At 41.2% G+C, this 27034-nt stretch overlaps 2 protein-coding genes across 4 annotated transcripts; one reads left to right on the plus strand and one right to left on the minus strand.

The window, feature by feature from the left end:
* Nucleotides 1–1060: 1060 nt before the first annotated feature.
* RSBN1L (round spermatid basic protein 1 like) lies at nucleotides 1061–19253 on the plus strand. The gene is made up of 8 exons (XM_053465472.1): nucleotides 1061–1550; nucleotides 8349–8465; nucleotides 10181–10815; nucleotides 13771–13908; nucleotides 14801–14943; nucleotides 15391–15558; nucleotides 16766–16874; nucleotides 17865–19253. Exons 1-8 carry the CDS (start codon nucleotides 1067–1069, stop codon nucleotides 18492–18494), a joined length of 2424 nt encoding a protein of 807 aa, XP_053321447.1. The 5' UTR covers nucleotides 1061–1066; the 3' UTR covers nucleotides 18495–19253.
* Nucleotides 19254–23556: 4303 nt separating this feature from the next.
* Nucleotides 23557–26499, minus strand: TMEM60 (transmembrane protein 60). 3 transcript variants are annotated; one of them, XM_053465479.1, is made up of 2 exons: nucleotides 26353–26499; nucleotides 23557–24353 (listed from the first exon to the last, which is right to left on the minus strand). In XM_053465479.1, exon 2 carries the CDS (start codon nucleotides 24179–24181, stop codon nucleotides 23777–23779), a length of 405 nt encoding a protein of 134 aa, XP_053321454.1. In that variant the 5' UTR covers nucleotides 24182–24353; nucleotides 26353–26499; the 3' UTR covers nucleotides 23557–23776. The 3 variants fall into 3 exon arrangements, with proteins under 3 accessions (XP_053321454.1, XP_053321456.1, XP_053321455.1); XM_053465481.1 differs by having other exon boundaries at nucleotides 26418–26435; XM_053465480.1 differs by having other exon boundaries at nucleotides 26413–26430.
* Nucleotides 26500–27034: the final 535 nt, after the last annotated feature.

Consider the following 27034-nt stretch of genomic DNA (forward strand, 5'->3'; position numbering starts at 1 on the left):
TAGGAGAAGAAATAAACACTAGAAAAGTAGCGTCAGGGAGGCTATTGTGTTTAACGGTCACCCCGTGTGCATTGGGTTAGCACGGGAATGGAGCCGGCTAAAATTTTAAACAATAACGTTATGTTCATTTATTATGCGCCGTCTCCTGTCTATCGGAGCATTCCCGCCACTTTTGGCGGCAGCGCTAGGAGCCTGTGTGACGGGACCAGCCTGCGCTGTCACACAATTCGGGCTTCTTGGAGCGTCATAAAATCTTACTTATCCGGAACACAAAAAAAATGTCCGGGCGACACGGAGGGTGCGACGTCACGGTCATAAACTTTCCAGCAGCGACAGTGTATAAAGCGTTGGCATTATGCACAAAGTATCGAGTTCACAGCGGACATCGTACTGCGCCTATCGGACTCTGTTAAAGCTCAGTGCTCTCTCCTCTCTGGCAAATGCCGGGTTAACGGATTTAAAATAATACAATTTGATACATATATACACATGCAGCAGCAGCGGCGCATACGAGCGGTTTTACCTTATCAAACGGGAAACCACGTCCCGCGCACGCACCTTTCCTTCAATAAGATGCCGTATTTAAAAAAAAATAAATAAAAAAAAACACATTTCCTTAGTACCCTACCCAGTCGCCTCGGGTTTATTGACCGGCAGTTACTATCACTTACAAACACATCACATCATCACCGTGAATCCCCGGCAACGGGTTTCGGCCAGTACTTACTTCCAAGGTTCCAAATCGGTCCAGCTAGAATAAAGCGAAGCGGACACACCCCTCTGCTTTATACACACCCCTTCACCATCCAGCGCTCTACAGACAGTACAAACGCCGCCACCCCCATCAACCGCTCTCCGCGGCGACACTAACAAAATGGCCCCTTGCTCCCATGCGTCTCTCTGACTTCACCGTTTACGTCACTGCAAATACAGCCCAGTCACACGATTGGTTGCAACGTTACAGCTTTCGCCCTCTCTCTGGTAGGTAATTGGACTGACTCTAGTGGCCCCGCCTACTCCTCCCTGGCAGCTCGGCGGCGGAGTCTGGGCATCACAGGAGCCCAAAATGGCGGAGCTGTGGAGCAGTGTTCGTGCTGCGCCAGCTGACAAACAGGAGCCGCTTGCCAAGCCGAGAGAAGTGATCCCTGTAAAGGGCGGCGCAGAGGTTAGAATCCAGCCGCCACCTTCCACCTCTTCCGCCACAAGTACCCGGGTTCTTCATCCCGCCAAGAAGATCCGTACAGACGAGAAGGGTTTGAAGCCGAAGCGTGTGAATGGCGAGGGGGGAGGAGGGGGCGGGAGTAACAGCGGGCTATCGAGCTATGGCAGCTCCTCAACATGGAGTTTCCCGGCCGTGGCCAGCGTCAGTGGCAGTCCGTGCCTCGCCCCACCCGGCCCCTCACACCCCGTGACACCCACTGACAAGCTGAAGAAGCCCCGAGACAAGGAAAAGAAGAGGCGGCGGGAGGAAGGCGGGGACGAGAACGGAGAGGTGAAGACGAAATCTGTGGGAATCCCCCGCCTTGCCACCCCAGTTGCTGCCGTGAAGAGTGAGTATGTGCCCCCGCCATGTGTCATGTAAACACTGCTCCGTGCTCGCTGCCCTTTGCGTGTCCTCACCGTGCCCATCCCCTGCTCTCGCACTCCTAGCGGGGCATCACCCCTGTGTCACCTGAACAGCATGTGACGGGGAGTTTAGTTGCCATCCCGGTGTCATGATAGTCTCTTCTGGGGCCTGTGTGTTGTTTACACTCGGAGCCGAGTTACCTCGTGTCAGGGCCGTTAGGTCTTCTTGTCCCCGCATTCACTATGTGCATGAACAGAGAACGCTATCCGTTTTTGACGGCTCTGTGCCATGTGGAAGCCGGGATGGGAATGTTTACTGTTATCTCCGCGGTGTTTGTTCAGGTATTTGGAAAGCTTGCTCTTGGGATTGGCGCTCAGTTTGCAGCTCGCACGGCTGCTGCTGCTGTTTCCCGCACGTTCTGTGCGATCACGGGCTTCGGGGACACGAGCTGCTGCTAGAACTTTATAATGGGGGCTTTTCACATACTCCTAAGTTTGCCACAATGCTCCCCGCCATTGGTTTGTAAGGTTGTTGTAAGATTAGAACACTGTCACTTCCTAGTACCTTGTCTATATAACCATAGCACCTCCTAAAGCGGGGCTCGCTGGTTCCATTAAAAGAACGTACAAGTATCTGTAGCACCGAGCAAAGCGTGTGGCCCTCGTCTCCTTGCCTTGGGCATGGATGCATTTCCTATTGGACTGTGAGAGATGTCTTTCTTTTTAGATGGACCTGCTCCCCTACCAGATGGCTGCTTGCCTCAGGTATTTGAGCGTGGCCCATGTAGTTACATCAGGAAAAAAATGTGCCAACTAGAAGGGCCAAATGGTTCATTTCTGCTGTCCAGTCCTGCTTCCATACATCACCCACCAGGTTTTGCCAGATGAAATGCACTATTGGCGTGATCAGCCTGGGTAACAAGTGAAAACCCAGACGGTGTGGTAATGAAATACAAGAGAGAAAGCAAACGACATGCTTCCTAACTATAAGTTTCTCTTTTCAGTCAGATCTGTGCCAGTGACATAAGGGTGAGGTTGCTTTGGGTTTTGTGAGTAGCTGAGAGGCTCCCTCTCTATGTAACGTATCGGGTTGTCTGTCGGTTCCTGTTTCGTCATACCCCTTGTATTGTAAGAGCTGTGGAACTTGTTGGCGCTATATAAATAAAAGATAACGGCTAGCCTTCAAACAATTCATGTGGACGTCGATGAGAAGCTTGTCTGCAAGATACGTAATCTGAGTTTCTTCTCGTTCTGCTTGGAAATTCTTCAATTCATATATAATGAAAGGAAAAATTAAAACATTTTGCCTTCTTTCAATAGTTGCTTGATTTTTCATACTTAATATTTTTTTCCATATAGTAATATTTTATTTCAATATTTTTATGTTAAAGTAAGGATTAAAACTTGATGTGACGCTCTCAAACACATGACACCACCTTGTCAGTTTTTTTCTTTATCCAGTGGATAATGCTGATGATGGCTCTTTGTGTGTTCTTCTGACATCACACAATACAAACTCATAGTCCCATTATAATGGTCCTTGGCCCATAAACTTACCGTGGTGAAGGCTGCTTTGGCCATAAAAAAGTTAGGTTTGTTGCCATGCACTAACATACATTTACACACTAACACCATACAGTAATACACGGCTAACCTCTTATGCTCTTATGAACACCTTACAGTAACACTCATGTACACACATGCTAACACCATACACTAATACACACTAATGCTAAATGCTGACATACACATAACGCTAATGTCAAACTATACCATACAAAACACCACACTCTTATGCACATGTGCACACTATCCAACAACACACACAGGCTAACACTATAGATAGGTGTATAAATACACACTGTTAACACTGTGCACACCCTCCAAATCTGTCACTACAGTACAGTATTCGTACTGACTCTGGCGCTATACATTTAGTGAATTTTATAGTAGCCCATAAAGCGGTGCAGTATGTTCAAAAACAAGACAAGGAATAAAAAAAGATGTATTTGTACCCCATTTCGCTCCTAATTTTCGGACCACTTAATAAACACATGCCGTGTACTCCCCAGTGACGTTTTACGTGTGCTCATCTGCACTGAATTAAATGTGTCCTGAAAAAAAACTAGTCTTTTGTGGCAAATTTCCTAGTAGTCACAGTGGCGTCACAGTTCAAAGAGCCCTGTAAAGTTATAACAACATATTTCTTCCATACATTAAAGGGGTACGCTTATTACATGTCTTTATTACAAGGATCAGATTTACAATATGCTCTCAAACATTGTGACTTTTTTTGTAAACCGTTCTAGTGTTTACATAATATTTTCGGCCATCTGCATATTAGCTATTTGTTTGTGTTCTAGCTCTGTTACCTGTGTTCAATCCACTACGCAAACACCCTCACTCCTTATCGTAGTGCTTGCGGTAGAATGCTTCAGTCTTAATCACCCAGACAGACTGAGTAATGATAGTCTATTGAGGAAGGGACCCTGTTAGATTTGCCACAAAGTCAGCTCAATGTGGTGTTTGAGCATGGAAAGTCACCTAAAATGTCATGCGAGAACAATGGCTTCTTGATAGCTTATTGAAATAAAATTGGAAAAAAAAAAGTCGATGCTAAACTACATCACTGTATATAGTACTATCTTATGCTAAGGGAGAAAAGGATTATCATTGGATTTTTTATTTAAAGTGTCCCTAAGAGCCCTCAATTCTTCAAACACTAAACATACATATAATAAAGTACTTGTCTAAGGTAGAAACTGTGGCTGCCCCCTCTCTGTACTCTTGTCATTCTTTCCATGTATTGGCTGCTTGAAGGTAAGGAGGTAAGTATATCATGTGCAAGGAGATATGTCCAGCTGAAGCAGGCATATGGGGGGGACGTTTAACATTTGCAAGGTGGACACGACAAAAAATGTGAAGGGGCCACAGAGCCATCGTATGTGTTAAAATGCTCATGATAGATGAAGTGGTCCTTTAAGAAGCACTTCTACAATTTTGAGATTTCCATGCCAATGCGAACCATCTAGTGTCCTGCATGGATTATGCGTGTGCATTACAGGAAAGTGGTAAGAAAGATGAGTGAATTTAAACCTACTTTGAGATCGGTAAACGTGGGGTCCATTTTCTTGTGCACCTGCCCTCAAAGGGATTTCTTTAGCAGGGTGTTTCCATCATGGAAAATTGCTTCTGTTAAAGTCTTTATAACATTTAATAAGATTATTCTATCTTCAGTCTGTTATGGGGGGGGGGGTGACCAATTTTTTAGCTGATGCATTAGTAGTTCAGTCCCAGGAAAGCGTTATGCACTATATGTTAACAGCAAGCCCTTGTCATGTAATGCTGTATACGCGTAACATTTTTTTTTATTTTAGTACCTGTGTGGCAGCACTAGATAATTCACAGTTCATACCTGTGTACCATGTCCACCCTGGCATCCCAATTAATAATTTTAGCTTCTCATTTGACCGGCACAATATCTATCAATTTATATAGTGCACTGTACAGCTACATTTTTCGAGCTAGATGCCTTCTGACGCTAACATAAACTGTGCCACAGAAAAGGTTACGGAAGGTCTGCTCGCCTATTGCATTGTGCACGTCTGATGTACTGTGAAGGTATTTCCTGCGTTCAGGTTTGTTCATTTTGTATTCTTGGAGCTTGTGATTAAATGAGCGCTTGCTGAGCTCGAGACATTGAGCTCGGAAAGATAATGGAGTACACTTTGTTTCTGCAGGAAGCTGGCACCATTTATGTCTAGTGATGGATAGGTGCCTGCTGGCAGCAGTAGAGTTGTGGATAAACATCAGGGCATCACTAAGACCTCTATTCAGTACATGGAAATCCATTAACTATACACTATTCAAATAGTAATAAGTAACAAACGCTTCGCAGTGCTGTGGAAACCGCCACATTAAGTTCTTTAGTAAGATATGGTTTTTTTTTGGTTTTTTTCCTTCTGTGTATATTGTTTAAAAGTTTTACGGAAAAATAAAAATCCATAGGCGAATCCATAGAACATCTGTGTGGAGTTCAGAATCACACATTTAAACTTGGTTACAAACAGTCAGATCGTTAGTAATGATTAGACATCAAGTTCTCCAGCCACTGTACAATGTGACTTTTGTGGTTGCAGTGATAGCTTGGGAAAGACCTAAAGGGTCAAGTGATCCACTCGGAGTATCCTTTATGTTTGTTATGATTAGTGAAATAAGCAACTTGAATCGTCAACTGTACCCTTAATAAATAGACCCCATAATCAGTTCCTGTTTAGAGTAGCTGAAGTCCAGTGGCCCATAACGCAGCCAATAAATGGCAGGAAAGCTCTCTTTTAAATCAATGGTAGCTGTCTTGCTCAAGCCATTGTTGGAGCTGAATGTTGGTGAATATACCATGTGTATGTGCACTGGCAAGAAGGGTATGTGTTTAACCACTGTCGGCAGTGTGAGGCAGAAGTAGGGGAGGATGCTGATGGGGGACCAGACTCACCAAGGTAAATGCCTTATTTAATTACTACCACAAGTTTTGATTGAGGCTGGTGGTATAATTAATGTATGAAAGTGTTAAAATAAGATACCCAGGGGTATCTAGCTTTTTTTTGGTGTGATTGGGGTAAGTTTAATTGGCTGACATCACAGATGTCCCAGATAGAACATGGGGGCCAGATGTTAAAATTTGAAGTTGAGAAATGTGCACATGTCCCAAATGTGGACTTTCACCCCCCAAACAACCCAACAGATCAATGCATGGGTTTTATCACTTTAAATTCTTAGTAATTGTATCCCTTGATTGCAATCTGTGAGAAAATTACCAGCATCAACTTTGGCAAAGATTGGTACTAAAACAGCTGTATGAAAAGTGTCAGAATATGTACATGTGGAGCGTGAGTGAGGGGTACGTGATGGATATCAGTGTTACAATGTCACTATTGCTATTTTTTTTTTTTAAATAGCAATACACGTAACTTGCAAATAAACATAAAAACTTGGGGTATTTCAAAACAGACAAATATTAGAATCTATTTAGCAGTTTTTGTTCATTAGATTTTGTAAATTAGATTGAAATATCTAAAGAAAAAAGCAAAACTATTTGTGTGAGTTACAGTAAATGAGAAGAAAATGACAGCTAAACACGAGCACTTCAGAAATGTTAAAACAACCATTGTTACTAAAACAGTCCTGTTACGAATGGGTTAAAGGAAGCGTGGCCCTCCATAGTGTTAATGGGCCAATTGAGGAGATCGGTGATGTCCCTATTAACCGGTCCATTGACTAGTCACGTTACAAGGAAGCTGCTTGCTCAATAGGGCGCTCGGACCCCCTGTTATGTGGCAGATGGGCCGATGAGTATAAGTGATATTTTTGAACAGTAACTTTGTTTTGTAATGGATGTGAGCAGCAGTGTTGTCAGGTTATAATTTAACTAAAGGAACTTATCTGATCTGAAATGTTGTGGTTATGTACATTCTCTTGGCACTTCCTGCTTTTTAAATTAGATGGTTATACTGTCAGCTTACAAGCTATATTAGTGTTGTCTAGTTTAGCTTGTATGTGTGCTACCTTTATCTTTGTATATGTCCCATTGTGGTGTTGCAGACTGAAGAATCTATGTGTAAAAGGTCTTAATAAGTGTGTATATATTTATACGTGCGGAATCGGCGGCATGGGACAGGCCAATATAACTAGATTCCATGAGCTTTTTGGAAATAATATATATAGTTTTAGGGGTTAAAATTAAATATGGGACGTCTACTGTGTATCAAATGAAACCTGGACCCAGCAAACTGATCTGTCAAAACTCCATGTTTGAAAACTGTAATGCGCATGTTCCAATTTTGAACCCAGAATGCTAAAGAGACATGCCCTACCCACGTATATGGGGTATTCCTGTACTTGGGGGGGGTCTAAATCCAAATCACAAGTTTCAGTAATTTCACGTACCCAGGGGAATAAATGCAGTAAAATACTGTGTTCGGATAAAATGGGTTTGTTAAAATGAAAAAAAAAAAATGAAATTTTACCGCAATGTTTAGGACAAACTGACGCTAAAATAGTTAAATAAAAAGTATTAAAATGCCCCAAGTAAAATACTTTGGGATGTCATCTTTCAAAAATATATGCATTTGTTGAGCATTTTTTCCTTTTTCGTGCCGCTATTGGGGCGCAACTCCCAGGATACTGCATTTAAAAAAATAAATCTCGTTTAGAAGCAGCAATGCGCGTCATTCGTATTTAGCCCTGTAAGTGCCAAAATAAATGAAAATGCCTAAATGCACTTTTGGAGTCGTCCCCCCCCCCCCCGTTTGCACTGGTTATATATATATATATATATATATATATATATATATATATATATATATATATATATATATATATATATATATATATATATATATATATATATATGTGTGTGTGTGTTTTTATAGTGCAAACATGGTAAAAAAAACAAAAAAAACCACCCCTGGTCATGAAGGGGTTAAAGTATTTGCACTGGTTTAAATGGGAGTGCTTTGTGATGGTGTTGCAGGATCGTGTGCTGTAGCTGGCAGGTGTGTGGAGGAAGTATATTTGGCCGCTTGCATTTCCTGGAAGCCAAGAGGGCGAAGGATGGGGAAGACGGCCAGTCCGTGGGGATAAATCCCTCTATGCGTTTGCGAGGGGACAAAATGTCAACAGAGTGTCCCTTTAAATTATCATGTTTATCGAGTGTATATATATATATCCTGTTAAACCTGTTTCTGCTTTCCAGATGCTGACTTTTTGTTTACATTTTTGTTTAGGTGAAATGAAAGAGAAACTCAAGGTTAAAGACAAAGAGAAACTGAAGGAAAAAAAGAAGCATAAATTAATGAATGAAATAAAGAAGGAAAATGGCGAGATGAAGCTACCACAGAAAGGTGCGTGGTAAATCTGCTTTTCGTTCCATGGAGCTCGTGTATTTGTTGTGGCTTTGATAACAGCAGAAATCGGTGCTATTTGGAAGAATATTCCATTGTTTTTTTGTTTTTTTTTGCCTCATTTACGTAATAGTGGGTCTGATGTTGGTGGAACCGCATCACGTGGATCGCTTAGCACTAGAAGTGAAGTCTACAGGGGAGGGCCAGTTTATTTAACATATTCTTGCTGGAAGAAAACACCCTTCTAGTATTTGCTGGGATGCAGAAATGTGCCGCTGCATAGACTGTGTGGATACGAAATATCATTGCTCCAATCTGTGGCCCATGCCTCTCGTAGTACTCATATTCACACATCTCTTTTGTTGGCAGCAAAGGCGCACCTCTGTATCATTAAATCCTTTTGTGCGTCCCAAATGTTCCCTGCACAAAGCGCTAACAGAGTACAAAGATTATGCATGCGATGTAATGAAATCCTTCTATACCATAAGAGCAGGGCACTTTGATCTTAAACACACCTTGGCTTTTGTGCTGTATGTTAAGCATGTTCCCTGAGGTATATTGATGGAACAGATGGTGTTTAGTTGGTTTCCTGATCTGTACTTCTCTCATTAACCCTTTTAAGCTACTATTTGCATGGCATTAGTCTGGAATTTTTTGCAATAGGATAGTTACATGGCACCAAGCTAACATGAATTTTCTTTTAACGCCTTTCTGGCTACTGATGTACCTGGTACATCTCAAAAAGCTGCACTTATGGTAGCAGTGCTATACCGGGTACATAATGGGTTGAATGAATTGGCACTGCAGCACCTAGGATTGAGGGGGGAAGCTCTTGCTGGAAGAGTCATTGACTGGCTTGAAGCTTAGCTAGGGCTAGCCAAAAACAGGATCTGATTTTTTTTTTTTTTTTTTTTTTTTTTTTTTACGTTCTTTATCTAGACACATAAAGTAGTGCTGCATCGCTGGTTGCTATATTAAAATGCATGTGATAGGACACATTTGTGAATGTGTACAAACACATCTCCTGCCATGTGATGCTTATTGTCAGTGAGCTCCAGTGATGTTTCTATTCTTTGCCAGCCATCTTTTGACTGTTCTTTTGTGTACTGGAGTAGCCGGGCTTCCGTTGTCGGTGCAGGTGCTGTTCTATTCTGTAATGATGTTGGCTTCATATACTGGTCTTCTGGTGGGGTGGTCACTTTAGGTCTGCCTAGTCTTGCTTTGGGCTGAAATGATCTGGAAAAGCTCTCCAGTGTGCGGTGAGAATTGTTCTTGAATTGCTTTGGTAAGCTCACTTGGCATTTATTACATAAGGCGTTTCAGCTGATGTCCTGCTTCAAAGGCACTGGCAAGATGATACTGATACAGACATATACAGCACATGTGTTCTAAAGGGTTTCTCTGTGAATGAAATGTATAGTGTCACAACAGTTTTGAAAAATGTTAAGCAAATGTTGAGGGTATTTAAAACTGCATAAAGATTTAAGATAACAGATACAAATTACCTCAAATGTAATTGATTACATTTGATTATGGAATACAAGATTTACTCATTTTATTGAATTATCAAATAAAACAAATTGGGGATGATGGGCTCAGACTTGGTGGGCTCGAACAGGGTTTTTAAAGATGTGAGAAAAGAGAAGGTAATTGGTGTTTTTATTATAATACTTGTTTGGGAAAACTAAAATGTATGTATTCTGTTGATTTACTAGGGTCGAATGAGAAGCCTAAACCAAACGCAGAAGAGCTACAAATTAAAAAAGTTAAGAAGAAAAAGAAAAAGAAACACAAAGATGGGGAGAAACGAAAACATCCCAAAATGTATAGCAAATCTATTCAGACCATCTGTTCAGGACTGGTTTCTGATATAAGGAAACTTCAAAACCAGGAAGCCAAAGTAGAACATGAGGACCATTATAAGGACATGCACGGAAAGGTGGAGAAAAAGAAGAGTGCGGCGGAGAATGAATTTCCTTTTGTCTCGTTGAAGGAGCCACGTGTTCAGCACAAGCTTAAACGTTTGGACTCATTGGAATTTAAGCACTTCATTCACATTGAACACCAGCCTAATGGTGGGGCTTCTTTAATCCACGCGTACAGCAGTGAGCTCTCTCAACTGTCTCCTGTGGAGATGGAAAGGTTTGCCGAGGAATTTGTAAACCTGGTTTTTAGTGAGAATGAAAACTGTGCAGCTTATTATGTCATGGGGATTGTACATGGGGCAGCTACATACTTACCAGATTTCTTAGACTATTTTTCCTTTAATTTCCCGAACTCCCCAGTCAAAATGGAAATCTTGGGCAAGAAAGACATTGAGACAACAACCATTTCAAATTTCCATGCTCAGGTGAGTGCTTTTTATGTTTCCAAGAAATAAGCACAATTATTTGGGGTGCATAAAATGTACGTTAAGTGTAGGCAATCTCTCACTAGAGTGCTTAGGAAAGCAGCCACTCTTAATGGTTTTTAGAGTCTGAGTTGCAACCAAAATTTCCTGCCAACTCCTCCTGTAGTGAATAAACACCATTGCTGGAATTAGAGCTTTTGAGTGTTGACTTCAACTTTGGGAGTTTAAACCATGTGAGACCGTTTTACATACATATGTCTATAATAAGACATCACATTGTTTTCAAACGGAAGAGCTCGGTAAAGGCTTTAACAGATTTTTTACGCTAAATTAACGGCAAAACGCTCTACCCTTCTAAGTAAAATACACTATTGAGTATAATTGGTGACCAGTGTCACGCCTTAGATGCAATGTTACTGGCATTTTGCGCTTACATTCTTGAGCCAATTTTACAGGAGATAAACTTTGGTTAGCCCTTTAGGCTAAAAAAAAAAAAAAAAAAAGTTTGGTTGTAAGTACATACCGTGCATTGTTGCAAATGTCAGGTAATATAAAATGAAGCAGAACACAATTTTTGTATACTTTTCATACTTAACATTTGGAATGGTCAGCAAATGAGTTATCACAGGGTGTGTAGTTGGTGTGCTTGTGGGCTTTACTTTGACTGTACAGTGAGGCATTTAACTAATTGACGACACTTGATGTGCTAGGCGCATCATGGAAAATCATTCATTTATTCAAAAATAAAATTGAAAAATAAAAAGCCCTGTGATGTCACTATGACATCATAAGGGGAACATTCAGTTTTAAGAAAATGTAAAAAAAAAAAAAAAATTAGTTCTAAAATTGGAGCTGTATCGTCCCAAAAATCCTGGCATGGAGAGAGTAAAAGCAACAGCACTTGTAATACACTGGGATGTCTAGTTTGTAAAGCTTTTATGGCGTAAACTGGTTTTGTTAACTTTAAAGATGTCCCAAATAGGAACTAGGCACAGGATGTTAAAATTCCAAGTTGAAAAATGTGCATCTTCCAAATTTGGCCTTTTAGCCCCCATATCTGTACTCTGGAGATGTTGCTGAAGACATATTGGGGTGTCTTTTTTTGGCAGTGCCATCTGCTAGAAGCTGGAAATGCATAGAGTAATGTGTGTGTGTGTGTGTCTGTGTGTGTGTACACAGTGTAAATAAATACACTGAGAGAGAAGAAAATTTACACCTAAACACAAACCTCACAGAAATGTTAAAACAGCCATTGTCAGGAATGGGTTAAATAGAGAATTTCTGACTCATGGCCAGGGGTTTACAGTTTTTGACTTGGATCTACCACAGTCTTAAAAGGAATGCCTGATCACGCGACACCCACTGAAGTTTATTCGGGGACAGGAGAGCCCTGCTGGGTGAACGTGCACACCACAATCAGCAATGTAGGGCCGTCTGTGCTGATAAGTGTGATCAGCACAGACTCCCAGGAGGAGGAGAGGGTGAAACAAAAAAAATAAAAGTAACTAATAACAAAAAATAGTGAAAGCTAAGATAAACCCCTCCCAAACCCCTTTAGACAGTAGTAGTTAAAAAATAAAAAAACCATATGGTGTGTGATGTAACGCATGGATGTCATGGAAATTGGGAATCATGGTTTACCAAACATGGTAATAATGACAAAAAGAAATCTGGTCATAAGGTTCTGAAAACTGTTGCTACTGAAAGGGTTAAATAAAGTTGACAAATACGATAGTACATAAACAAAAGGAAGCAGTCTGAAGCTGCACACTAAGGTAGCCAGTATAAAGCCTCTGAGATTTGGTGACCCTGCTGAACCCTGCCTCTTCCTTGAAATCAGGGACATAGTCTGGTAGTCGGGACATCTCTCTTTATCCCTATTCCTCTGAGCATGTCTAGCAAAAACCAAGGTGTCAGAAAGGGATTTGTTGTGGCCATGGCGACCTGGGGTTTGTCAAGCCCTGCATATGGTGCTTTGACTATACTCCGGTAATGCATCTCTTGCCCTGCAGTCCACGGCCATTGGTCTTGTGGCTGTTGGCAGTGGTGGATTCTGAAAACAAATGAATGGAGTTCAACATTTTATCGCATGTAGGTGACATCACCTGGTAATACTTCTGTAAAAACAGTAATTAAGAATAGGGGTCAAACCCCGTAATGCAGGGCTCGACAAATGCCAGGTCGCCATGGCGACAGAGAATTTTGTCCTGGCGCCTAGGTTTTGTCAGCCTCTTACATCCAGAAAAAATTGTGGATGTAAGAGGCTGAGTCACCACAGCCACTCCGAGCCCGCCCCCGAGTCTGAGATCCCTCCCACGGAGTGATCCTGTAGGCTGAAAACGCGGTTGCTGGAAAACCAGCAATCGTGTTTTCAGCTGCCACAGGCAGCTTCAGGGAAGGGTGTTGTGTGTTGACTGACCCAACACCCCCCAGCTGCCTGATCGCTCCATGAGAGCGACAGTGCAGCGTTAACCCCTTCAATGCCGCGATAGCGGCATTTAGGGGTTAATTCCCGTTTTGTACGGGGCTCTGCTGCTGGTGGTCTGCCTGGAAGCAGACCAGCAACAGCAAAAAACGAGCCCCCACAAGCCCTTTGATTCCTGTAGGCATGGAAGCCTACAGCAGTCATCAGAGACTCCCCATGCAATGGCTGGTCTATAGACCAGCAATTGAGTCCCAGCTGCCAGAGGCGCTTCCAGGTCAAATGCTGTGAGTTTAGTAAGTGGGCTGATGATCAGATCACTCCTGACCAACTGTTAGTTTAAAAAAATCCTGGCTCCTAACTTTTTTACCTCGCGCCTAGATTCACAACAAATTTGTCAAGCCCTGCCGTAATGATTGTGCTTCAGTAAAATGCCTCTTTGCATGTAGACTATTTGCTTAAGTCGCCTATGCTTTATTTCAAGATGTATTTCCGACTGGATTGCTTTAAAACATTCTTCTTTGACTACTTAGGTAAAGAGAACATACTCCCATGGCACGTACAGAGCAGGGGCGATGAGGCAGATTAGCCTGGTTGGAGCAGTGGATGAGGAAGTTGGCGACTATTTTCCAGAATTCCTGGACATGCTGGAAGAGTCACCCTTTTTAAAGGTAAGACACAACGCTATTTGGATGACTTTCCTTACTCAAACACCACACTGATCTGCTTCTTTTGTGGCTAGTGAAGTCCTGATCGACTAATCAAAGTCTATGGTGGGAAGGACTTCACTGGATATTGTCCGTCTAAGTCAGTATGACAAAGAAGCCTAGTAGGTTTGACTAGAATACAATAACTAGAGCATATATATGCATAACAACATATATCCTGCAGTCTAAAAACATTTAAAAACTAGAACTGTTTTTAACCCCTTAACGACAAAGCCTGTACATGTAGGGGCTCAAAGTGCATTGTTTTCAATGGGTTTAGGGACCGCCCATTGTCCTTAACCCCTTAATGACAAAGCCCGTACATGTATGGGCTCAAAATGTATTGTTTTCAATGGGTTTAGGGACAGCCTATTGTTCTTAAGGGGTTAAAACAAAACTATTTTAATGTGGTACTTGTGTGTGGTTGGAACATTTGTCGGGTGGTTGATTAAGCAAGGGTGGAATCGGACAGAAGCGCAAGCTAGTGTGTGTGTGTGTGAAACATCCGCGGAAGTCCTGCACAGAACCAAATGTTCCTGTGCGTCTTTTGTCACTGCCGCACATTTACCGTTCCAGGACTAAATGAGTTATGGTTTTTCAGCAGTCTCATGCAACACTTAAACATTTAAAATAACTTCTACCATCTGTGTGTCCATTATATATATATATATATATATACACTTGCATTATTATTATTATTAATGCAAAAAGCATGGCTGCAAATACAAAACTAAAAAAAAAGGTTTTGTTTCTCTTGCTTAGTGGACTGCTATGATAACTTGCTTTTTGTAAGAGCATTGAACGTTTTTGCGTGGAAATACTAAGCAACAAACTCATTTTTAAATTGAAATTGTAGTGTACTCTGCCCTGGGGGACGCAATCAAGCCTGCAGCTGAAGAGTCGGAAAGATAGTGATGATGGTCCCATTATGTGGGTGCGCCCAGGAGAGCAGATGATTCCTGTGGCCGACATGCCAAAGTCACCGTTTAAAAGAAAAAGGTATGTACGCTACTAGTGTCTGTCTACAAAGATAGGTCAGGGAGAAAAAAAATCTTTAAAGCACACCAGTTACTAATGAATGAAATGTGCATTGTAAATGAAACTTATTCTATGTTCTACTAGCAGATGTATAACTCAGGTTATTTTAAGTAGATAGAATGTACCCAATATTTTTATGCCATTGGCACAATACAGTTCAGGGACAAATGTCTCCATCTATGCAGGCTGGTAATTAAGGGGTATCTAAATATTGTAATTCAGCTCATGCCTCTATGGGGTATACATGTGAGCTTCATCAGTGCAGTAGAATGGCTTTCCCCCTGCTCTGTGCGGTGCTTCTCATCGTTCACATGCTCTAGGGAATAAATCACAGGTTTGTAGAGGCATGCATCTTGGACAACACACAGTATAAATATATCATTCCGTGATCTTATTGTATCCTCCTAGAACTACCAATGAAATAAAAAACCTACAGTACCTACCTCGAGCTAGCGAGCCTCGGGAAATGCTGTTTGAAGACCGAACGAGAGCACATGCAGATCACATAGGCCAAGGTTTTGAGAGGCAGACCACAGCAGCGGTGGGGGTGTTAAAGGCGGTGCATTGCGGAGATTGGTAAGTGTTACTTCTTGCATCTTGTTTTCACTTATTCTTTTTTCTTTGGATATATTTAATACAGTTTGCAAAAACTGGAATCATTGGTGTAAATGTGCCCTGTCTGTATTAACTGTGTTTGGGTAAAGAAGAATTCTTGCACAAAGTGCTAAAAGCACTGCAGTTACCTTGGCAACCAGTGGAATGCTCCCGACGACAGCTCTTTCTTTGTTATAGGTTAATCTGCTTTGTTCAGTTTGAAACAGTGCAGGCTTTTTCTGGCAGTGATGATTGCCTTTAAATTTCTTCACGTAAACTGAATTAAATGAGATTTATGCAGATTTTATGTCAATTGGGAGTCTGGGGTATAACGAATCCCGCCAAATTTCTGTAGGTCCAACTAAAATGTGTACTGTATTCAGTGTCACTCCTTTAACAATGCTCATATTATATATCCAATATACCTGCTTACATAGGCTTGGGATTTAAGAATAAGTTACTGCCAGTGTGAGGGCATTATATGAGGTAGAGCAAGCTAAGAAGTATGGATTTAAAAAAATATACTTGTCCAAGAGACTAAAATGATAGCCCAATCTAATTGTCCCTCATGACAATCTATTTGTCCTGGTACAAAAAAAAATCATCACCCTATGAGTTTCTCCTCACATCCACTACAATGCAGAAGATCTGCTCCCCGGACCTCTTCCTCCTCCAAGCTCTGGTGCACGCAGCCAGAAACAAACAGGGCTGTGTGAGGGCTTGGACATCGTGCCTGATAAGAAATGACGACATATCCAGTACAGCCACAGCACCGCGTGGGGGGGAGGCTTCAGTGGCGACCTGCCACTTACTGGAGAAAATCCGCTCTGCGGTGTCCCTGAATCCTAGCCCTGCTGCTTCCCTACCTGCCCGTGACCCGGAACTGCATGTCCCAGGCGTCGGGCGATACCAATTGCGTATGCGGACTGCAACATATAGATGGAAAGCACTCCTCATCTGTCCCTGCTTAAGCATTTCTGGATCTGGTTAAAATTGCAAGGATTTCTTGTGCAAATGATGAATTGCTAGCTTTTTATTGTTTACATTTCTGATTATGTCATTTATATTGATTTGCAGTGTTTCTGTATAGTTCTGATTACTATGCGTATAAACTGTGATTGCAGATATAAACTGTCTTTTTGTTCTGTGTCATTGATCTTTGTTTTCTTTCTCTTCATTCATATCATAGGAATGAACAGCCCCTTATAACCAAAGACGTTATATGTTTTCATGCTGAAGATTTTTTAGAGGTGGTACAGAGACTGCAGCTCGACTTGCATGAACCTCCACTGTCTCAGGTAAACAGAACCCGGGCCATGTGCTGTAAATCTACACAGACATAGGCCAGCAGCGTGTGGGCTTCCAGGTCTAGCACCCTGCTTTCAAAGACAGAGGATGTCTGCTTTGCATGTTGCTAAAAGTTAACATGTCTTCTGTGTTGTATTCCATGATGTCCAATGTGTTAATTTGGGCTGACTGGTTAATCACCTTAAACAGTTTCTGTAAGGCCTCATCACTAGCTTGATTAATTATAGCACTCAAGCTAATGGTGTTGTAGAACATCCATCTTTATCGTTTTTTAACGTATATGCAGACTCTGTTTTACACCCAATACATTTTCAACAACTGAAAAAATAAGCAGCCAATCAGTGATACAAAATTGGGATTGCAGAGGGTGCAGTTTGTGTCAGCTCTAGAGCTGCAGCTTCTGTAGGTAAGTTTTGGGGGGGGGGGTTGTGAAAACAAAAAAGAAACAAAAAAACAAAAGAGAAATCTTACAAGTACTTTAAAATGCATTCTTCCTCAGTGGTGCTGCATAAGAAACTGTAACATCTTTTGACCCGATGTATGGAAGTTATTAGTCCAACTATTGCATTACACATGTTTTTGTTGTTTTGTGCTAATTGCCATTAGTTTTTGCATTTATATCTGCATTATTTTAATGTTGCACATTGTGGGTTATGTTTGAAGAAAATTCTTGTACAGTCTAGGGGCATTTAAACACCAGTCTATGGAATATCTATTTATCTATTGAATTGCTTTTTATGCCTAACCTCTACGGAGCTTGATGAGGCAGACTTGAGCCCAGCACATGTCTCAGGCTTGTCTCTCCTGGGGGAGAAGTGTGAAGTAAAGCCAAACCAGCTGAAACACCTCTTCCCCTTTGGTGTTTGGGTCCGAATGGGTGAAATAACATCAGTATCTGGCCCAGCGAGACAGGTCCACAATGTGACATGACCTTTTTACTCAATCGAATGTATTCTGTTTTTTTTTTTTCTTTTTCCTAGTGTGTCCAGTGGGTTGATGATGCAAAACTGAATCAACTGCGCAGAGAAGGTATCCGCTATGCCAGGATACAGCTGTATGATGAGGACATCTATTTTATTCCGCGGAATGTTGTACATCAGTTCAAGACTGTTTCGGCTGTGTGTAGCCTGGCTTGGCACATCCGACTCAAGAGGTACCATCCAGAAGTGAATTCTGCACAGCCAAGTAATATCTTGGAAAAACCAGATTTGGAGAAGAATAACAAGCCAGACATTGCAAAAGAAGAAAATATACTAGGTGCTTCTAGCACACATACCTCTCATGTACAGTCGTCTGATGTTGGGCCATTAAAAGACCCAACACAAAAAACCCTGCAAATAAAACACAAACCAATTTCTCCCATCCTAGCGGGAAAGGAACTTGGTAGTATAACTCTTCCTCCATTTTCTTCACCACCTGCAGAATGTCAGACTGTTAGAGCTAAAGCTGATCATGCTAAGGACTCCCACATAAAGCTTGATGTGGCGTCTGTGTTGGACATGATTAACAAAGACTCGAGGGATGTCAGAATTCCCATCACTCCAGAGGACACCAGACAGCGACCGTCACCGAATCCAGCTGTGCGGACAGAAGAGGGAAACCAATGCTGAAATCTGTACACACGGCTAATTTTATTTTTCTCGATCTGATTGGTAAATGACAGAGCAGGCTTTTGGTTTTCTCTGTTGTCTGTTACTGAATATAGTTATGTAGCGATGTAACATTCCTCAGTGCCTGTCCATAACTGTGAACTATCAAAGCACTTAGGGCCAGATGCACTGTAAACACTGCAGGTTTAACATAAAGATGTCTCTAAATTTTTAAGTTGTAGGTTCTAGAATAGAGCTGACATTAACATATATATATTTTTTGTATGATGAGCCAGAATTCTTTTTTGAGAGTTCCAGGCTTTTCCATAGAGCTTATTTATATCAGTTTTTCATTTTAAATGTGTCAGCACTGTAGTGTAAATAGCTTTTTTAATCTTTTTAGTGTGATTTATAATTAAATTTGAACCAACTAATAAAGGTTCATAACAATACTATTGTTTTTATTTCCAAATAGCGTCTGGCATGACTCTGCCTCGGTACCCAAGGAGTTAATCATGCGATTTTACCAAATTTTATATTGGATTAATCGATAAAGGCAAAACACTGCTTGCTTGAGATATGCCACATAAGAAGATCAACATTTCTAGAATCTTATGCTCTCGTGCCTTTTTATAAAATACTTTTGCGTTGGGTTAGTCATCATTCCTCAGTTAGGTAATTATATTTAACGGAAATTTCAGTGTGGTCTTTGAATAACTTCTGTAAAAGAAAATCGAGATCCTTAACTGTATTTGTTAATGTATTTAAACATATTTTAAAATATTTTGTACAAAGGAAGCAAAGGTTATTTTCTTTTATATCATTGGTCGTTCACATTATTTCACTCTTATGTACTTTAAATAATCGTTGTCAACTGATCTTAGACGACAGTTCTTGTAGGGACAAGAGATTAAAAAAATGAAAATTTATTTATTCAAATCAAAAGCATACAGTGGTGATAATTATAACAATATCGTTCATAAACTCATAGCACAGGGCAAGTCATGCACAGTACCAGCCCCAATACTGTATATAATTGTTACAAATGTACGCCCTGGCAAGGTACATTAATATTTTTGGATTATGGTTGTGATGCCTCCTACAGACAGGCCTACCCCACATTAGCGTACACAATGGGGTGCAGAGCATGTATATAAAAGCGAAGCACTACCTTTATTCACTTAACGCATGTACGAAAGACAAGCTGGCGCTGTGCTGCTGTGTGTCCGTTCTCGTGAAGTGAGCGGATGTAAACGGGGATGGTTGTGTCCTTCGAGCGGGGTATGCCTGAAATATAACTGTTTTTCTTACTCGGCACAGTTGACATTATGCATATAAAGACCGTCTTGAATGTAACTTCCAAGAGGCAGCTCTTCTCAGTCTCTGTGCCATTTAAATGGAGGTGGAGAAGGTGACTTATGACCTGCGGTGCTCTGGATTCCCCAGCGGTGGCGCATACTGATTATTTATTGAAAGCATTTGTATTAAAAGGGAGTAGCCGAAGCCAGGAGTATTCGCTGGGTGCAGTATCTCTCCAATAAAAAGATCTGCCCTAGGTACCGCTGCTCCCGCGTTACAGGACTGTGTGTACAATTAGGACTGCTGCTGCCATGGAGTCCACCTACAGCTCCACTCAAGCACACGCAAAAAAGAATAGGGGTGCGATTGTTTTCTACGAGCCCTACGGTATTTTTTGTTCCCTTACCTATACCATTGCTTAATTGTCTGATTACAGATGCACTTTGCTTTGTTTGGATTTTCCCAAAAAGATATTAACCATTGACTGCATAGGAAGAACAAAAACATTAGGTGCCTTTAAATCTCCTATACATATCACAAAGCTGGTGGTCAAAATGGTGGCATTTCAGATTGTGTAACCCCTGTCTATATATTTATTAGCACCGTACTTTGTTAAAGCATCATTCTAAGCAATGTTTGTGTTTTGGCATGTACCAGGTTTTTTATTTTTATTTTCTATTAGTGCTATTTACTAATAAATTAGCTGACCTTTTAACATTTTTGTGCCACTCATCCTATATTGAATGAAGGGTATTTTTTTAGTTATGTTTAGAATTAAGAACAAATAAGTCATGTTGTGCAATGATCCAGCAGCGGCCGCAGATTGCTACAAACGGTTCTTTCTCCTAGTACCCATATAATATGAAAAATAGCTGGTGTGTTAACATAACGTTAGTTTGTAACGACCTTCAGCCATCATACGTTACCCTGATGGAGAGCCAGTGCCTCTGCAACATATGTTTGTGTTACAAATTAAGGTTTATTTCATGACTTTGTAGCTGTGAGCCTTGTACCTTGTTCTATATTAGTTTATATAGCACCATCGTATTCAGGAGTGCTGTACTGTAGTAAGGGGACGTCCAGGCGAGATTATGGAGAAGTATTTTGAAACATTATGGCAGATGCTGGGATCCATAATGCAAGGACCAAGTGGATCTGCAACCGCATTGGGATTTTGGTAGTGCAATACAATTTTAAATAGACCCTTTACAGCATGGGTAGAGGCCAGGGTACTGATCTATAGATTAGTTTGTGAGAATGGTTAAAAAAAAAAACAAAACAAAACGTCCTATCCTAACACACAGAGATTGCCACGTGCCATTCCTGGAGAAATGCTTTATCCGGCTGCCATACTATATGAGGCCATTAGGCGTCCTGTACAGACCATGTACTTTTATGGCAGAATAGGCCACATACTGTCCCTGCCAGAGAGCCGGTGGGATGGTAGGAATCAAGTAGAAGAGGGATTGGTGTCGCACATCCTATTGGATCTCTGGCCAGTTATAGGCCGGTTTTCCATGTATGTTTTCGGAGGTTAAGGCATCTGGAACACAGTGAAATGTTTTTACATCTGCATTTTTATAACATGGGGCAGGATTTCTTAGTCTTGCATGCATAAGCATATCCTGTTCTTTGTTAGAGAACATAGTCTTGATGAAAAATAAGTCTAATCTTAAGTATATATTTAGAACACAGTTTATCGTTAAATCAATAATAGGACTGTGGACAAAGTTGAGTTTATCTACATTTTTCCATAGAAAAATTTCATTTATTGCACTGTTTATATTTGACCGTTTCTGGCGTTAGTGATTGCGCGTGAGATGGATGCTTTTTTTTTTTTTAACGCAATGGTGCTGCTTTACACACATGCAGTCATGAGATAGATATGGAAAAGTTATAACAGGTGACCGTTTCTGCTTTATTAAGACAATAATCTGAAAGCATAATACTCTGTTAAAGTTAATTGAACACCGGCCAGCCTATCTCTAGGTGTCTTTGTGATTTGGAATATTTAATTTTAACTGAATGAAAAGCAGTTTACATTTACAAGCGGATTTCCATGCGAGTGCTTTTCTGCCACTATTATTATTATTTATTGTTTTATATAGCACCATCAAATTCCGTAGCGCTGTACAGTGGGTAGACAGGACATAACAAGTAGTATGTAACATAACAAATTGACTTACAGAGGCAACAGGTGAGCTTACAATCTAGAGGCTGCTTAAAGCAGTATCCTTTAGTATTTTATTTATTAACACATTAAATAATACACATGGACTCAAAGTACAAAAATGTTTCTTTGCTGAGGCCACCTGGGTCATTACTGTCCTTTTTAAAAAAAAATAAACTATATATTAAACTATATATTATACCAGTGTATGTATGTATATGTCTATATATATATATACATACATACGCACACAAATATTAAATGGCATATACTAGAAAACTAGGGTTTCACTTTCTGTGTGCAAAATATGAGTCTACTCGCTTGATGCTGGCTCTCATGTTATATAAATCCTGGGAATTCTATCCCAAGTACACTCCAGCAATCCTCATAACGAAGAATGTATTTTTGCCTTCTGACATTGAATTTTAGTTATTTAGTACTGTACTCATCAGTGCCAGGTTTACAGTTTAATACTGTTCAGACTGAAGGAACATATGGATAGGGAAGCCACCAGTCTAACAGCCCCACAGGAGCTGCGGAAGATTCTGCTGCATCCCTTCATGCAATCGTTCAAAGGGCGCACTCAGCTACCAGATGCATTTCTGTGTGTCTTATGGGGGGGGAAATTCTTGCTGTGTAGAATAATGTAGGATAGCATTGGCAAAGTAACTGGTTTTCTCCTTTTGCTTCAATAAAATGTATCTGTAGACCTGGAGGCTGCCATTGTTGCCAGTCATGATGTTTTGAACGACTTTCCCTGCTCAAACACCATGCCGAGCTGCCCTGTCACTGAGCTCTTTAATATTAAAAGTATAAATAAAAACAGCTGAACATGTTAAAACCTAGTAGAAAGCAGATATAGACTTTTTAATGATATGATGACTGAAGCGTGGCATTTATTATGCATGTGAAAGCAGCTAGAGATCTTTCCTTTGGCTCCTGGCCCCGGCCCACCTCTTCCCTGTGCAGCCACAGATGAAACGGCTCAGTCCACCCCTGGTATGAATTGCCACTTTGGTTTAAAGAGGAACTCCTGACATTTTTTCAGAACATTGTGGTTTTTTAATAGTTCTCTATCTCTCTAATAGCTCTGGCTAAAGAGCCTGTGGAGGAATAGACTTCATTAGCATTGCCATAAAGAATCAGCTCAGTGTGGTGTCACCCAAAATATCACATGACGGACATCAATGGAAGCCTCCTGGTCTGTAGGTAAAGGAAGCTTAAAGAAAAAATTACATACCACTAGCTTTGTCAATAATAACCCATTTATAACTAGGGTGACACCCTGACCCGGTAATGTCATATCCTAGAGTTTTACAACTACACAAAGGAGCAAACCATACAGATCTCTGCCATTGAATCACTGTTCTTCTTGTAGATCTTATTTTAACATACATTTCACAGATCTAAGCAAGCTAATCTTGCTGACTTGAGTTTATTCCCATATTCCACTCACCTATCTCCAAATACATAGTTTATCTTACATTGCATGATCCAATATGCGTATCATGTAACTGATTTGGAGACACAAGTGCACACTGTGATGTAGCGTTGGTGCAAATGTATTTAAACATCTGAACGCCCCAACCAACCTACCACAAATGAAAGGGCATCTATCATGAAGTTATCACAATTTATTTACATGTAATATACAGGACGGTGCAAGAAAACGCATGCTTTGGTTAACCCTTTCTGTTACCTGGGAGTGAGCAATGCATTGCTTTATTTTTCACTGAAAAGGATAAATCGGTAACCCAACCTCCAACTTAACACAGGGAACTTCAAATAAAAAAAAAAAATGAAAAATGCATATTTACGGAGGACTTTAAATAATTTAGTCTCTCCTCACATAAAATACATTATATCCGAGTTCACTTAGTCCACCAATCAGCAGGATCCACAATGGTATAAAGACAAAGCATAAGTACATATTTGCAAATTGTTGCAGTCTGGCGCATAACGCGAGGCAGAATGCCAGTTTCAGAAGCATGGCGGTCAGGTACCAAGACTTTTTCTTCATATTCTGCACACCATTTCTGGGATCATAACCAGACTTACATCTTCCTGCCATCTTTACAATCAGCATGACCAGAAGGATGGTGTCAAATATCCAGACCGGAATGAAGATGATGAACCAGTTCCAGGGTGCCTTTTCATCCAGCTTCAGCACCAACATAATCAAGAACAGCAGGCTAAAAAGCCAGGTGAGCAGCACTCTCTGCGCCAGGGACATTCTCATTTAAACTGATTTTGAGGTGTTCAGAGTCCAGATGAAGTGTGCCTCTGTGCCAAGATGAAATCAGCATGCACATTTAAAACTAGAGTTACGAGCTCCTGGTATCATCCTCGAGTGCAGAAAACTGTTTAGTATGTCTTCCAGTGGAACACTGAACACCGATATGGGGAGGAACCTAAAAACAGACACAATGTTATTCAAAAAGGTATCGTGGCCCATCTCTGAGAAAAATAAATGCGAATAAGAGGGTCACCAGGTGCATGCATCAGTTATTCCTCCTCCTTACTCAACACCTAAAATACGCAAACTTACATAAAAAAAATACAATTTGCTGTTTTCTGTGACACCATGTTTCATAAACATATCGATTATCATTATTTATTGTTTTATATAGCACCATCATATTCCACAGTGCTGTACATTGGGTAGACAGGACAAGCATGCATGAGAGCTAGAAATCAAGGAGAGCACAGACAGAGACCACTGGATGAGCGGAGAGACCAGTGTGGAGAGTTTTAGGAAACGTCCAGATAGAGTTAGATTGTGTGACTAACTGCATTACTAATACAGAGGGAGAGCGCTTGCCAAGTGAGGTAGTGTAAAGGAGAACAGAAAAGGTCCTAGAACTGAGCCTTAGGGGACCCCGACTGAGAGAGGATGCATTACCGGTGAAGGCGATGCTGAAGGTACGATCAGAGAGGTAGGGTGTGAACAACGACAGAGAAGTTTCACAGAGAACAAGATCATGCAGTTTGAAGGAGAAGAGGGTGGTTTACAATGTTGCACGCAGCAGAGAGGTCCAGTATGATTAGTAATGTTCCTTGGATATAGCAGTGAAGTATATAGTGAAGATCATCTGTTGTAGAGGATACATTAATGAAAATGTTTTGCAGCATATGCAATGTTGGAGGCCAATAGGAAGGGGAAGAGGATTTCTATTGCCACTCGATTTGGTACTTTAAACAACGTACATAACAGAACAAGAATGAGGGCAATATTGACTACATAAATAAAAGGACCATCTACTCTAAGATGCAACTTGTCCATGATAGAAGGATTGCTTTATTGTAATATAACATGGTGAATTATACTTGGTAGTTTAATTAAACAAAAGGCTTACATTTCAAACCCCAAATACCATGTCACTTTAAGTAACGGTGAACACGAGGAAAGCTGTGTCCGTACACTTGATGCCATACGTTATCAATGATGTACGATGGAATGTACAGTGTTCACAAAAAGCCAGCGTAAACCACTGCGTCGATACCGCTCCATCACACGTTCGTTACTAGACATCTAGAAACGTTCTATTCCCCAACCTGTGAAAAGCAGATACTACATGCCCATGCTCTAAGTACAGCTGAAACTGGGCATCAAGACTGGTCGGTCAACTAATCTAATCGGTGGTCTAGCGGCAGGAAGGGGTTGGTATTGAACTATGGAAAAAGCAGGTAGCGTGAACTGTTCTGTACTATGGCCCTCTTAGGTTTAGTAACGGCTTCAGAGCATCTATTCACTAGTCAAGTTCCTAAAAGTAAATGTCCCAAATATGTCATAGCCATACTTTAGCATCGCAAGCCTCCTGTCAAGCCTACCAGGGAGATGGGGTCTACTAAATACACAACCTCAATACCTTCCAGCATCGTTTATTTATCCGGTAGAGGAAGGTGACATGTGGGCCTATTCACAGAGTTGTCCTGTGAGTCCTTGGCTTCCACTGAAGAAGGTCCAACACCATTGAGCTTCTGCTGCAGGGAGAGTTTGGCTGCATAATGTATGGTTAGGTTTGCCCATTGAATTATGCCTTATACAGGGCCAGTTCAGCCCTTCTTGCTGGGTGAACTTGCCAGCTTTGCCCTTCATGATAAACAGGGAAGGCGATCAGCGTGAAGCATAACTCTCCCTTTAGTATATCATTTAGTCACCGATAACAAATCACTCTAAAACGTAACATTACCAGATCCAAAGGGGAAAACTAGAATTAGAAATGGGGGCATTAAAATAAAGTTAAAGATCCAATGGCCTTGTGGGAGTGGAATATTCCTCGTAAAATGTATAGTATTTTCCCCAATATGGGTGTATTATACTGCACCGAGCACACTGTTACTGTCCCGTTTCTACCAAAGCCGAAATCCAGAAACACCGCATTATCTCCAAACATACCCGGCACTTACCGGACATTGTTTAGGGCCGGGGACCCATCCAACACACCATGGCGAACGACATCAGCCTACCCTACCGACAGGCTAATTCCGCCAGGATATTCCGTCCGCAGTAGTAACGGAATCATGGAGTCAAACACTTCCGGGTTGTGTCCTGTAACGATTGGTCTGCCACCGTGTCCATCATACCACAGCTACCAATCTATTTAGATTACCAGCCGCCAAGTGCGCAAACTCGTCGTTTTCTCAGCGTATTCGTTCCCATAGCCACAGAACTCAGGGAACACTAGGCTGCCATCTTTGGTACTGCACCCTTTAACATTTGCAAATAGTTGTAACGCACTTTAACTAATATCATTCTCCTTTTCAACTAACTACGACATTTAATACATACGGATTGCAGTATCAACACTTTGCAGATCCACAGTTATCATTAATATCAGATATATGTGTTTGTTTTTTGCTCCCGACACAAATATGGCTGCCGGAGGGTTTATACGCAGACTTCAATATTTTACCGCCATATTTGTTTCTGTGCCTTAGGCACGCCCCTTTTCTGCCTTAACGCTGAAAGGCCTGGGTAAGCTTTTTGTGGAACAAGAATGGAAACCGAGGCGCTCTTGCGATTGGTGGAGGTTTGCCTGACGCAAGGTCGTTACCAGGGGGAAGATAGTGCGACCGAGTACCGCGTGCC

The sequence above is a fragment of the Spea bombifrons genome, chromosome 4 (genome assembly GCF_027358695.1).
Source record: "Spea bombifrons isolate aSpeBom1 chromosome 4, aSpeBom1.2.pri, whole genome shotgun sequence".
NCBI classification, from domain to species: Eukaryota; Metazoa; Chordata; class Amphibia; order Anura; family Pelobatidae; genus Spea; species Spea bombifrons.

Bases quoted from the DNA above. Each gene is read 5' to 3' on its own strand.
- TMEM60 (XM_053465479.1), bottom strand. From the start codon at position 24,181: ATGAGAATGTCCCTGGCGCAGAGAGTGCTGCTCACCTGGCTTTTTAGC.
- RSBN1L (XM_053465472.1), top strand. From the start codon at position 1,067: ATGGCGGAGCTGTGGAGCAGTGTTCGTGCTGCGCCAGCTGACAAACAG. The intron at 10,816-13,770 runs GTGAGTGCTTTT...TTGACTACTTAG, and splicing joins TTTCAAATTTCCATGCTCAG to GTAAAGAGAACATACTCCCA. The intron at 15,559-16,765 runs GTAAGTGTTACT...TTCATATCATAG, and splicing joins GCGGTGCATTGCGGAGATTG to GAATGAACAGCCCCTTATAA.